Here is a 14,666-nt window from a genome sequence, read left to right on the forward strand (position 1 = left end):
GAGGCTTGGAGGGTATAATGTGTAGGAAGGAACTGCAGGTGCTGGATCAAACCTAAGATAGACAGTCTGAAGAATGGAGAAACTCAGCGGGTGCAGCAGCATCTATGGAGCGAAGGAAATAGGCAACGTTTCGGCCCGAAACGTTGCCTATTTCCTTCGCTCCATAGATGCTGCTGCACCCGCTGAGTTTCTCCAGCTTTTTTGTGTAACCTTCGATTCTCCAGCATCTGCAGTTCCCTCTTAAACAGTCTGAAGAATGGTCTCGTCAGACATTCCTTCACTCCAGAAATGCCTGCCTGTCCCGCTGAGTTACTCCAGCTTGTTTGTGTCTGTCTTGGGGAGTAGAATGGAGAACTCACCCCAGCGGGAGATTCAGATGTGAGAGACACAGTTGGGCAGTGGAGTCATCAGACGGCGCCGGGAGGAGGAGGAGGAGGAGGAGATGATGATGATGATGATGCCGACGCGCCGGCTGCTGCTGCTGAGGGGCGGCCGCTGGGCCTGGGCCAGGGCGCTGGGGCGGCGGGAGGACAGTGGGGCAGCCGAGGGCAGGTGGGTGGCCGGCGGGGGGCAGGTGGGAGAGGGGAGGGATCTCGGTCAATGCGCCTCACGACTGGGCCGCGATGGGCCGGAGCGGGTGTCTGTCTGTCTGCAGGCAGTTGTGGGCCCACCTTTGAAGTGGCATCCCAACGCTGGAGTAACTCAGCGGGTCAGGCAGCATCAAAGGTTATAGAGGAGCTATAATCTTTGGGCAGCATCTCTGGAGAAAGATGGTCGAGACCCCCCTTCAGGCTGAGGGCCAGGGTAGAGGGAAACTGAGAGGTATGAAAAGGTACACAGATAGAACAAATTAGTGAAAGATGTGCAGAAAGACAGACCAAAGCCAGCAATGTTGATCAAAGAAAGGTGGAGCCAACAATGGACCACAATGATCTGGTATAAACATGTCCACCGTCCACACCAACCGTTGATCACCCGTTCACAATAGTTCTGTGTTATCATCCCACTTTCATATCCACGCCCCACATACTAGGGGCAATTTACAGAGGCCAATTGACCCACAAACCCACATGTGTTCGGGATGAGGGAGGAAATCGGGAGCATCCAGAGGAAAGCCACAGCGAGAACGTGCAAACTCCACACAAGCAGCACCCAAGGTCAGGATTAAATCTGAGCAGTTGCTCTATCATTTGTGCCACTGTGCCATCCCATTAACGTGGGACTATCCCATTGTTTATGAAACAGACAAATATATGGATAGGACAGGTTTGGAGGGGTTTGGACCAAGCGCAGGCAGGACTAGTGTAGCCGGGACGTGTTGGGCAGAAGGGCCTGTTTGCACACTATCACTCTATGATGTGAATGCTTATTCTCATTCCCTGTCTGATTTTGGGCACCATATCTGAAGAAGGATGTGCTGGTTCTGGAGAGTCCAGATGAGGTTTACAAGAATGAACCCAGGAATGAGTAACATATGATGAGCGTTTGAGGGCATTGGGCCTATATTCACTGGAGTTTAGAAGAATCAGGGGGACCTCATTGAAATGTATAGAATAGTGAAAGGAATAGAGTAGATGTGGAGAGGATGTTTCCCCTCGTGGGAGAGTCTAGGACTAGAGGTCATTACATTATTTAGGAAGAAGAGAAGGAATTTCTTTAGTCAGAGTGTGGAGAATCTGGAATTATTTGCTATAGAAATCTGTGGAGGCAAAATCAGTGGAAATTTTAAGGCAGAGATAGATAAATTTCATGATTTGCACGAATGTCAGCGGTTATGGGGAGAAGGCAGGAGAATGGGGTTAGGAGGGAGAGGTAGATCAGCCATGATTGAATGGTGGAGTAGACTTGTTGGGTCGATTGGCCTAATTCTACTTTTGTCACATGATCTTATGATTATAATCACACAGATTTGTGAGGTCTCCCGTCCAATGCTGTTTTCATGGGCTTGAAGTATCAGCGGATATTACGTTGTGTGATAGAGAATCCTTGCACAAGCATCAGTGAAAGTGATTGTCAGTATCCAAAGCAACTCTCTTAAGTGGCCTTGCGTGGTGAAATGGCGTTAGTGAAATGTTCTTAAGAGATAACGAAGTCTGATTACTATTGGGCAGTTATGTGTGAACTGGCTTTTAATTCCAAGACAGGTTCGAGTTTAATGATATTTTTGCGAGATTGTTCATATGTACAGGTGTCTGGTGTTTGTCATCTGGGGAGCTTCTAAAAGCCTCTTAAATAGCACTATCGTATCTGCCTCCACCACAACCCCTGCAAAGTGTTCCAAGCCCCATCTTGCAACAAAAAAAACTTGCCCCATTTAACTTTGCCCTTTTCACCTTATAGCTATGCCCTCTCGTGTTGGATCTTTCCACGCAAAGATTCTGACTGTCTACCCTATCTATGCCTCATAATCTTATATACTTCTATCGTCTTCCCTCAACCTCCAATGTTTCAGAGTAAACAATCCATGTCCATCCAACTGACTGCACCGGATGCTGGCATAGACCTGAAGGGTTGAATGACCTCTGATTAGCACATTCTTGTATTGTTGACCAGATGAATTTGGAGGATTAATTTGACTAAGAGGTTTGAGGAGCAGTTATTAGTTTGTAAAAAGGATTGCCAGTGTGCTGGGGTCCAAGTATTGGTATGGATTTGGCAGGCCTGTACAGAAGGTTTTATTTCTGCAACTCTCTAACAGCACATGCAGTATTTCTGCTTTATTCTGTTGATACATATTAATATATTGAGAACCATTTTCTTGCAGATTTTCTGCATGTTAACCGTATACTTATTGTTCTGTGTATTGTAGACCCGTGGACCTTTCCTATAATCTACTGGACGGCAGAAACACAGACACTCCCCTGGTCTTCCTGCATGGACTCCTTGGCAGTAAATCAAATTTTTATTCGATAGCCAAAGGATTAGTTCAGCGGACAGGCAGGACGGTGAGTTATGTGAGTTCTGAATTCAGTACTCTCACATTATTCATTTTTCCATTATAATGGGCAGCACGGTGGCGCAGCGGTAAAGTTGCTGCCTTGCAGCGCGAGAGACCTAGGTTTGATCCTGACACCAGGTGCTTGTCTGTACGGAGTTTGTTCATTCTCCCCGTGACCTGCGTGGGTTTTCTCCAGGAAGATCCCGTTTCCTCCCACACTCCAAAGAGGTACAGGTTTGTAGGCTAATTGGCATGGCGTCAATGTAAATTTTCCCTAGGGTATTTAGGATAGTGTTCATATGCAGGGATCGCTGGTGCGGACTCAGTGGGCCGAAGAGTTGTTCCCGTGCTGTGTCTCTAAACTAAACTAAATTAAATGAACCATCTTTTGTTCTAAAAAAACTTGCACTGAGACCTTTCAGTCTAACAGAATGATTTAATTTTTTAAATTGTGATTTAAGCAGTAAGACTAGAGCATTTCATCTCGGCAACTCCTAACCATTTTCTGTTATCCAACCAGGTGGTGACAGTGGATAGCCGTAATCATGGTGATAGTGGACACAGTCCAGTGATGACTTATGAAGCAATGAGTTGTGATCTTCAAAACCTGCTGGACAAGTTGGAACTCCCTAAATGTATTCTAATCGGACACAGCATGGGTGGCAAGACCGCAATGACAATGGCACTTCACTGGGTATGTTTGGTTGAGAGTGGGGAATGCAAGCAATGAGCTGTTTACCATTTTATTTTGTGTGTTAGTGGGAGTACAAGTTGTTCCAATGACTTAATGTGGGCTGACTCTGATCACTGCAACAATGAACTGTACAGAAATTCTGCCAAGTTATCTGATCTGGGCTGGTTTCTATTGGATACTTGGATTTGGAGGTCAACAAGAACAAATCAGTTGAGCTTTATAATCGGGAAAGGTGTGGTTGCCAGATGAAGTCTGATTTAGCGGGCTGGTTTACCGTGAAATGCACATACCTGCACTCCGCCATGGGGTCGTTTTTTTGTACTCATTTGGGACAGCGCTGCACACCGCAGTCACTATATTTACCCACTAACCTGTTTAATGTAGCTTAGGGGCTACAACGTGGAAGTAGGCCCTTCAGCCCATTAAGTCCACGCCGACCATCGATCACCCAGTTATACAAGTTCTATGTTATCCCACTTTCTCACACACATATGGGCTATTTTACAGAGACCAATTAGCTTACAAACCCACACGTCTTTGGGATGTGGGAGGAAACTGGAGCAATGAGAGGAAACCCACATGGTCACAGGGAGAAGGTGCAAATTCCTCATAAACACCACCCAAGGTCAGGATCGAACCCGGATCTCTGGAGCTCTGAGGCAGCAACTGTGTCACTGTACCACACTGTTGGAGGCAAGGGTCATCTTGAGGGTGTAAACCACAAACGGTAACAATGTTTGTTATCTCCACACAGCCGGGAATGGTGGAAAAGCTTGTGGTGGTGGACATCAGTCCGAATCGGTCCGTCTCGAGAAGAGTTTTTCCAGATTACTTTGCTGCCATGAAAGCAGTAACCGTGGACGCTGACTGGTCAAGGTCCACTGCACGCAACCGAGCTGAGCAACAGCTTCAACCATTCATTGAGGTAAAACACTCCATTCAGATTTAACTACTACAATCTACATTTAAATGCGACCAAAGGATAGGTTGGAATAGCAGAAAAACATTTCACAAGCATGGCAAAATAGACACTTCCAGCATACCTCATTGGTAGGTTTTGGATTACAAGTGATTGATGAATATTATAGAGACATGGTCATACACCACGGAAAAGGGCCTTTCGGCACTTTGAGCCTGCGCGAGCCATTGAGCACGCATTTATAATAATCCAACACAGATCCATTTTCTCTGCATATCGGCACCAATTCTATACCCCCCCCCCCCAGATTATACCACTTAACTACATATCAGGGACAATTTACAGTGGCCAGTTAACCTACCATCCTGCGCATCTTTGGGATCAGGTAAGAAACTAGAGCTTTAGGGGGAAACTCGCACGATTACCGAGAACGTGAGAATTTTACTGAGGCAGCGCAAGAAGTTAGGATTGAGGCCGGGTTGCTGGAGCTGTGAGAGTGTGACTTTACTAGATGCGCCGCTGTATCACCCTTATTATGCCTCACCTGCTTGTAAATAATGCCTGTGGCTGTTTCCCGCACAGCTTGTTTGCCTGAATCGGGGTGGGTTATTGTTTCATTTCAGTGGCCCCTATGCCCAGGATGTGGCCTTTCTTCTCCACAGTAGTTTCTCTTCTTTTGGTACATGCTGATTGCTGTACAATTTCACTGACATTGTTCACAACCTCACCTGAATGACTGTTCATCTCACTTGTTCCAGGAAGTGACAGTTGGGTGGTTATTTAAGAATCTGTAAACCTCTGAGTTGGGCTTAACTGTGGATCATTTGCCTGGCTCACTCGTGTTACCCCAGGGTTTGTGCATAAAGAATGACTGAAAGGCTGGGTATTGTAGAGCGCGCACCAGGCGAGTAATGGTCTTCTGATTAAAGTTATTGCCTTCCGGAGAATAGGGTAGATAAAAAATGCACCTCATGCGTGAGTGATGCCTGCATTTATCCTAGAAATTCTGTCAGAAATTAAGCTTTGGGAGATTAGTTTAGTTTAGAGATACATACCAGAAACAAGCCCTTTGGCCCACAGAATCCGCACCGACCAGCGATCCACACACGCCAGAGCTATCTTACACACATGAGCGACAATTTACAATTATACCAAGCCAATTAACCTGCAGACCTTTACACCTTTGGAGTGAGGAGGAAACTGGAGGTACCGGAGAAAACCCACACAGGTCACGGGGAGAACATACAAACTCCATACAGACAACTACCAGTAGTCCGGATTGAACCTGCATCTCTGAACCTGTAAGGCAGCAATTCTAACAATGCTTACGCAGTTAAAAAAAATTTTTTAACGTTGCTCTGGTGCCTTTCAATGTCATCAGAGTTATAACTAATGATAGATCACTGGTTTACTCACGTTTATCATCACCGTTCTGTCATTTATAGGATGCCCACACCCGGTGGTTTATCTTGAGTAATCTGGTGGAACGTAATGGCCGATATGTTTGGAGAGTTAATATAGAAGCTGTAACAAACAATATGGAGCATCTCATGGGCTTCCCAGAATTCAACACTCCTTTTACTGCCCCGACTATCTTCCTGGGTGGCGCCAACTCTCCATACATTAGGTAAGAAATTTGAATCGTCTTAACAATTTGTCAATGGCCAAGTTAATCGGTGGACTATACTTTGTTATGTAAGTCCTACTTGCATACCCTTGCTTGGGCTCTGAAAATTGATAATTTTAAGGATATTGATATAAAGCCTGTAAGAATAATAAGTTTTGTATGGTTGTGTAAATGTATAACATTATCCAATGCACTTTGCCATGAAGAAAGGAAGCAGGGAATCTTCCATACATAGGGTATCTTTAAACCAACCATCCAGTTTGAAACATGAACAGTGGGGTATACCTTTACATTCTTCGTAAATGAATGTGCAGCGTTTGAGAGTACAGGTGAGCCCGCAATACAGCCATTCATATTACAGAAATCCACCACCTGGAATTCACGAATCACCACCCAGAAATCTGAGATACTTATGCCCCTGTCCCACTTAGGAAACCTGAACGGAAACCTCTGGAGACTTTGCGCCCCACCCAAGGTTTCCGTGCGGTTCACGGAGGTTTTTGTCAGTCTCCCTACCTGCTTCCACTACCTGCAACCTCCGGCAACCACCTGCAACCTCCGGGAACCGCACAGAAACCTTGGGTGGGGCGCAAAGTCTCCAGAGGTTTCTGTTCAGATTTCCTAAGTGGGACAGGGGCATTAGTAAAATTTGCACTTGCAGATCTTCAAGAGTGTCTAATTGGCTGAAACAGAACAATGAAATTGTAATTTTTTTTTAAACATATATATATTCTTGCATGGTAGATTAATTTTGTTGACTAGCAGTTTTTCCCCCCCAAGAATCTTCAAGGTGATTGAAGTAGGGCCAGCAAGTTTAAATGCAGGCTGTAAACTTGAACGACCGTTGTTATTTGTTATAAGTTATATCATTAAATATATTTTACCTGTAATTGATATGCATTTAAATGTGTATGTCTCCTTTCTAATTGAAGGCTGGAAGGTGCCGAACATCTGCAGTTGCTTGTTACTAAATGCAGCTGCTAACCACTTACAAGATTTGTTTTGGAAACTGAGAAGCCAATCTCTTAAATGTCGTGTGTCCTCCTTGCTGTCATGCAAGATGTAAAACAGTCCCTAATCTAAATGGAGATGGACTGCAGAAAACTGCAACACAAGGGATTTGGAGTCCTCAGTTATGAAACAAAGAAATCTAATGTCCAGATAAGCAGCAGAAAATGAGCAAGACGTATAGAATGCTGGCTTATATTTCCCGGAGGCTAAATATAAAGCTGGTAAAGTCCTAGAGATGTCCAAGGTGCTATTGAGACCACATGATGAGAACTGGTTCCAGTTCATTCCCTTATTTAAGGAAAAATATTTTATCATGGCAATTCAAAGAAGGTTTCTAAGGGTAAACCTGGGATTGGAGTTACTTTTTTACGTGAAATGGTTGCGCAGGTAGGTTTGTATTGATTAGATTTTGGAAGAAGGAGAGGTGATTTTGCTGAAACATACTGGAAAGGTTGGGCAAGGAATGACAAATGGCATTTAACTCTAACAAGCGTGAGGTGCTTTACTTTGCCATGTCAAATCAGGCAGGACTTGCACATGTTAGCGCCTTAGAAGGTGTTGTGGAACATAGAGGTCTGGGAAGTCAGGTGCATTGTTCCCTGGAAGTGGCAAGTCAGATGGACAAGGAAGGGAATTGAGTACAAAAGTTGGGACATAATTATGCAGCTGTACAACTTGTTGGTGAGACCACACTTGGAGTACTGTGTGTAGTTCTGGTCACCTAACCATAGGAAGGATGTCAATGTTGGAAAGGGTGCAGGAAAGATAAACCAGGTTGTTACCTTGACTTGTGGGTTTGAGTTATAGGGAGAGGCTGGACATTTCTCTTTGGAGCACATGAAGATGAAGGGTGATTTTATTGAAGCATGCAAAATCTCTTGGCCATGGATAATGTGTTCACGCTGTTTTATTTTCCCAGGGTAAAAGATTTAATACTAGAGGGTATATGCTTAAGCTGAGTGGGGAGTGATTTAAGAGGGACCTCGGGAGCAATGTTTTCACTCTGAGGGTAGTCGGTATCTGGAATATATGTATTGTAAGATATATGGATAAGAAGAGTTTAGAGGGATATGTGCAAAATGCAGGTAAATGGGTCTAGCCCAGAATATCAACTTTGTCAGTATGTATGGATAGGTGGTCAAAGGGCCTGTTTTCATGCTATATTATTCCGTGACTCGATGACTCTAATTCCTAGAGGGTTTTACAGGTTAGCGATAGGAGGATATTTTATCCTAAGGGAATGGTCTAAGGCTAGTGGATATGCTCTCTGAATAAGGGGACATTCATTTAGGATTGAGACGAGGACATTTTTCTTCCTTCAAAGGAAGAAGTATCTGAAATTGTTTGCACCAGAAAGCTGTGAATGCTCAGTTCTTGAAAATAGTGAAAGCTGATTTTTTTTTTTTTTTAATTCAGTAAAGGAATCATGAGGATAAAATGGTAAAGTATACTTGAAAAAGTTGAATCAATTAACCTGACAGTCTCAAAGCAGACTCTGAGGGGTAAATGGTCTCACCAGTTGCTATTTGCTTTAGTTTTAAACATAGCTGAACCAAAAATTGGGATGCTGTATCAGCAGAAAATAAGACTTAAACTGGTAACATTTAGTCATAATTTCTTGCACCTTAGAGTAACGCTGGTGGTGTACTCTACGTAGAACATAAAGCACGTATATTAACAATGCTAACATTAGCTTCTCCATTAATTATTAATTATTCTTTTGTACTCTTTTCAAAGCCCCAAGGATTATCCTGAGATCAAGCGACTGTTTCCTAATTCTATTATTCAACATGTTCCTGAAGCTGGTCATTGGGTCCATGCTGAAAAACCTCATGACTTTATAAATGCCATCTGTGCATTTCTGGAAACCAGTTAGCAGACAACAATGGACAAAATAAAAACTCCCCGTGGAGATCTTCACCAGATTGTGATTTCTGCCAACTGTCCTCCCTGACGCTGTTTCCAAAGTCCGTTTTGCACTTTGTACAACTGATGTAAGTTAATGCGGAATAGAATGATAACTCCAAGACCATACTGTAACTTAATTACATGTCATGTGTTTGAACACAAAGAGGTGTGTGTGTTTTAAAAGGTTCTAAATGCAAGAAGTTGTTCACAAGTGGTCTGGACATACAGAAGCAGTAATTTAAGCAGATGCTGATATTTCCTTGCAATGAAGAGCTGCCTATGCTTGCTTCTTCCCCAATATGTGGTGTACACTTAACTGGAGTGACAATTTCCTCCAAAAAGCCAGCTCACAAGTAGTTGGCCAGATACCACACAATACAAGTTCTTCCAGTTATAAATAACATCAGACAGCAGGTTCAGAACAAACTCTCCCTTCACAGTGTCTTGAAACCGGTGAAGCAACAACCCCTGGCTGTTGAACTGTCTAAAGGTCTACGTCATCAACACATGTTCGCAAAAATAAAAAAATTCTTCACGTATTAGAAATGGTGACAAAATCTGGGCCTGTATCCAATTCTCCTAAACAGGCGGGAAGGAGCAGTAAAAATCATTGATCCTGAAGAATCCTGCCTGCCAGGTTAAGCAGGTTGTCAGTACCTTTTTGCTTTGTAGTTAGGGAATGGTGATCTTAGTGGAGACTGGGCTTGGGGTTTAAAGGGTAAGAAGTGTTGGGTTGAGGCATTGAATCCTTCGGCCCACCGAGTCCAAACTGACCAGCGATCTCCACACATTAACATTATCCTACATACACGAGGGACAATTTTACATTCATACAAAGCCAATTAACCTACAAACCTGGACAACTTTGGAGTGTGGGAGGAAACTGAAGATCTCGGAGAAAACCCATGCATGTCACTGGGAGAACACACAAATTCTACACTGGTAGCATTCGTAGTCGGGATCGAATCCTGGGTCTCCAGCACTGCTAGTGCTGTAAGGCAGCAACTCTACCACTGCGCCATCATGCCGCCCTTGTTGAGGAGATTAGAGGTTAGGAGTTTGTAGAGAGAATGATTTTAAGGAGTGGAACAGAGACGAGGAAACACTTTTTCTCACAGAGAGTTGTGAGTGTAGAATTCTCTGCCTTAGAGGGTGGTGGAGGCTGGTTCTCTGGATACTTTCTAGAGAGAGCTAGATAGGGCTCTTAAAGATAGCCGAGTCAGGGGATATAGGGAGTAGGCAGGAACAGGGTACTGATTGGGGATGATCAGCCATGGTCACATTGAATGGCGGTGCTGGCTCGAAAGGCCGAATGGCCTACTCCTGCACCTATTATCTATTGGTTAAAAATGGAAATAGGATAAAGTGTCCAGAGTCGGGATTAAGTTTGTCGGGGAGTGACTCCGGATGGATGATTTGAATGAAGAGGGGCACCAGGGCGGAGTGAGAGCAGAGGAAGTAGGAGTTGGAATGAAGTTAACAAGAAACATGAGCTGATTCTCAAAGAACAGTGGAGATGGATCTACATTTGAGTCAATGCTAGGGTTGGGGTTTGGGATACTGTGGCTGGAGAGTTTGGAGAGTAACATGTGGCACCATCAGAAATAAGGTTGTTTAAACAAGGCAAGAATAAACCAAGAAGATCACGATGGGAAATTATTTGGGAGAAGGTTATCGGATATAGACATCAGAGAGGGAGAGGTTGGGATGAATTGATCAGGATAAGAGAGTGGGTATAGGGATCAATGGAGGAAGTATGCCAAAATTAAGAGGCTGCACAAGGTTAACCTGGGAGTAGGAGATTGGATGTTAATTAAGAAAGAACTGAGTGTCAGGAAGTGCACAATAGGACATTAGGACACCTGCTTAAATGTTTATGTAACAGCTCCAGTCTGAAGAAGGGTCCCAACACGAAATGTCACCTATGCATGTTCTCCATAGATGCTGCCTGGCCCACTGAGTTACTCCTGCATTTTATTTCCCTGTAAAGTTAATCAAGAACTGGGTTGGAAGTGCAGATATTAGGGAAAAAATGACTGATTTGAAACCATGGAAAATAATGATTATAGTATGAATTAATATGAGCTATGACTTCAACTTGGGCAGGTTAGGATGGTTCATTGGTTTGGAAGAAGTTGGTGACCGGATCATTAAAAAAGGGAGATTAAGTTTTAAAGAAAGTGTTCACGGAAAGGACAAAGCTGGGAATGATAAATCGGATTAAGAGCTTTATTCAGTGAGCTATCTGCAGCATTTGTCAATTGCTTATTACAAGCTCAAATGGGAGGGATTTCTCCCGAATGCAAAATTGGAGTATGATGATTGAGGACTCAGAAGCCAAGGACAAGACTGCTAAATTAAAGTGCTGAATGTACAGAACAGATGGCTTGATTCTAACTACACAACACAGCGGCTGTGCGTGACATGGCGAGGCAACTTCAACAACCTGGGCGAGAGTAATATAATCAACTGGCGGGCGTCTCTCCCCTCGCTGACCTTTTATGACCCCGAGTCTAGAGGCACTACAAAGGCACGGTCCTCCCCCGCACTGTGTTGAATGCTACTCACGGTGGGCCGTTTGTTCTGTAGCCCCGGGCTTGCGGTATTTACCAAAGTGCCTTGATTGAGAAAGTTAACTGTTATTGAGCGCTCATAAAACCAGGAGGAACTACTGGATTATTAAAATCAAGCACCATTCAGAACCTCAGAAAAGGGACAGGCTTTCCCACTGGTTGAGTAATACAGCAGCCAAACTGGTCCAGGTATTCCCAAAACGTTAGGGAGTTTATATATTCTCATCAAACCTTTGAAGTCAAGTTTATCACTTGAATCCAGTCTACTCACTAATTTTTCCAATTTCTCTACCCCGCAAGGCAATGATACGTGGGCTCAAAAAGGTCCCTATTTCTGCGTGTGTTAAGACAGCGAATCAGCAGATAATTTCATGGACAGGTTATGACTGCTAAATCTTATTGCGTCTTATCATCACGTTTCCAGCCATAATAGATCACACTGAGCTCTGCAGTCTGCAGTTAAATACTGATTTCACTTGAGGCAAGTCGTGTTTGTACGTATTTCTGAGTGAAACCATTCTGATTGTGTAATTGTCTCAGGCGCTTATGGCCCCAATCCAATCAGCGGTCATATACTTAAGGCGAGAGGGGCAAGACATAATAGAAACCTGAGGAGCAACTTTTTCACTCAGATGGTGGTGGGTATATGGAATGAGCTGCCAGAAGAGGTAGGTACTAAAACAGTGTTTAAAAGACATTTGATCAGGTACATGGATAGGAAGAGTTTAGATGGATGAAGTCATGATGCAGCTTTAAAATACTTTGGTTAGGCCACATTCGCTGTATTGTCTGCAGTTCTGGTCGTCCCCATTACAGAAAGGATGGGAGGCTTTGGCAAGGGTGTAGAATGATGCTTGGATTAGGAGGTATTCGTTGCAGGGAAAGTGTGGAAAGAACTGCAGATGCTGGTTTAAATCAAAGGTAGACAAAATGCTGGAGTAACTCAGCAGGGCAGGCAGCATCTCTGGAGAGAAGGAATGGGTGACGTTTCGGGTCGAGACCTGTCTTCAGACTCTAAATGGGTGGCATTTCGGGTCGAGGCCCTTCTTCAAACTCAGTGATCCGAAACATCACACATTCCTTCTCTCCAGAGATGCTGCCTGTCTTCTTGAGTTACTTCAGTATTTTGTGTCTACCTTCGCTACAGGGAGAGGTTGGACTGACTTGGATTGCTTTCTCTGGTACTCCGGAGGGTACAAGGAGACCTGACAGAAGTATATAAAATTATGAAAGGCATAGAGATAGGGTAGATAGTCTGAACTTTTCTCACAGGTTTTCCAGAAATTTCAAATACTACAGGGCATAGCTTTTAAGTGAGAGGGGCAAAGTTTTAAGGGGAAGTGCCGGGCACGTTTTTATTTACACAGAGTGGTGAGTGACTGGAACGTGCTGCCAGGGATAGTGGTGGAAGCAAATACGATAGTGATGTTTAAGAGACTTTTGGGTAGGCATATGGATATGCAGTGAATGGACCGATGTAGAGTCATAAAACATGGAAACAGGTCCTTTGACCCAACTTGCCCATGCCAACCAACCCATCTACACTAGTCTTATCTGCCCGCGTTTGGCCCATATCCCTCTAAACCTTTCCTATCCATGTACCTGTTCAAATGTCTTTTAAATGTTGTTATAGTTTTTGCCTCAACTATCTCCTTCGGCAGCTCATTCCATATATCCACCTGTCTCTCATCCTATTAAATCTTTCCACATGTCATCTTAAACCTGCATCCATTGGTTCTTGATTCCCGTACTCTGAGTAAAAGACTGTGCATCTACCCTATCTATTCCAACACATCTGTAAAATCACCTCTCGTCCTATGCTCCAAGGAATACAGTCTTAGCCTGCCTAATCTCTCCCTATAGCTCAGGCCCTCAAGTCGTGGCAACATCCTCGTAAATCTTCTCTTCACTCTTTACAGCTTAACATTTGTCCTATGGCAGGGTGAGCAAAACTGAACACAATACTCCAACTGTGGCCTCATCAGTGCTTTGTACAGCTGTAACATAATATTCCAACTTCTATACTCAATACCCTGACTGATAAAAGCGAACATGGAAGGAAATGTATTACACTCTGGCAGATAGCAGTAGGGTTTAGCATCATGTTTGGCATATATATTGTGGGCCAAAGGCCCTATTCATGTATTGTACTGTTCAATGGGATATGGGCGAAATGCAGTCAAATTTGACTCGTTTAGATGGCGCATCTTTGTCGGCATGGATGAGTTGGGCTGAAGGGCCTGTTTCCGTGCTGCCGGACTCTATGACATCAATCATTATGCCATGCAAATTTCAGCCCACAAAAAACGTTAATTGAAGCTCAGAGCTCCACATGTTGACTACCATGATGTGACAATTAGGAATATTTAATGCAATTTTTTTTAGATTTAAAGGGACATTGGGACATTTGCAGGATATCTCTGAAGCTGACTGGAAATGACCCGTACACATTCCAGGATGTTCAATCTGTGATTAAAATTAACAACATACTTTTTTTTTGGGGGGGGGTGTAACATAACTGAGGGGATAGTAATGTTATGTTTGGCTCCATGATCATCGCACATGTAGCACAAGTGTGGAGATGGATGTGTGGACCAATATAGAAGTGTCTTTGCAGTTGTACATCTGGGAAGGGGATATGGAAATACATGATTGTGAACTCCCACTCCCACAGCCTCTTTTGGTCCATTGCAGACCATGCTACTGAAGTCTGCCCGTCGTGGGGTATCTTTAAGGACTGAGAGTCTTTCCCCATTGCTGTACGGGAAACTAGTGGCAGCAGTTTTACAATGATATTGCTCACCTTGGAAACATTGCATACACCACTTGGAGTGAAAACAATGAGAACAAATGTCTCCTCATATTTGTTTTTTCCAATGCTGAGATTTTTTGTAATGAATCCCTCTTACCACCAGAGTTACACAGAACAACGCTCGAGCTCACTGGAAAATATAGAATCAATGTTTCTAGACTAATGCATTTCAGCAGATTTCTGA

The 14,666-nt window shown here is 43.7% G+C and overlaps 1 protein-coding gene across 2 annotated transcripts; it reads left to right on the forward strand.

Annotated features, from left to right (window-relative positions):
- Positions 1–397: 397 nt before the first annotated feature.
- Positions 398–9,260, forward strand: abhd11 (abhydrolase domain containing 11). 2 transcript variants are annotated; one of them, XM_055657991.1, is made up of 6 exons: positions 398–552; positions 2,810–2,954; positions 3,459–3,632; positions 4,387–4,557; positions 5,997–6,178; positions 8,927–9,260. In XM_055657991.1, exons 1-6 carry the CDS (start codon positions 443–445, stop codon positions 9,063–9,065), a joined length of 921 nt encoding a protein of 306 aa, XP_055513966.1. In that variant the 5' UTR covers positions 398–442; the 3' UTR covers positions 9,066–9,260. The 2 variants fall into 2 exon arrangements, with proteins under 2 accessions (XP_055513966.1, XP_055513967.1); XM_055657992.1 differs by lacking the exon at positions 398–552 and adding an exon at positions 646–832.
- The last annotated feature ends 5,406 nt before the right edge of the window (positions 9,261–14,666 follow it).

Source organism: Leucoraja erinacea, chromosome 28, assembly GCF_028641065.1.
Source record: "Leucoraja erinacea ecotype New England chromosome 28, Leri_hhj_1, whole genome shotgun sequence".
NCBI lineage: Eukaryota > Metazoa > Chordata > Chondrichthyes > Rajiformes > Rajidae > Leucoraja > Leucoraja erinaceus.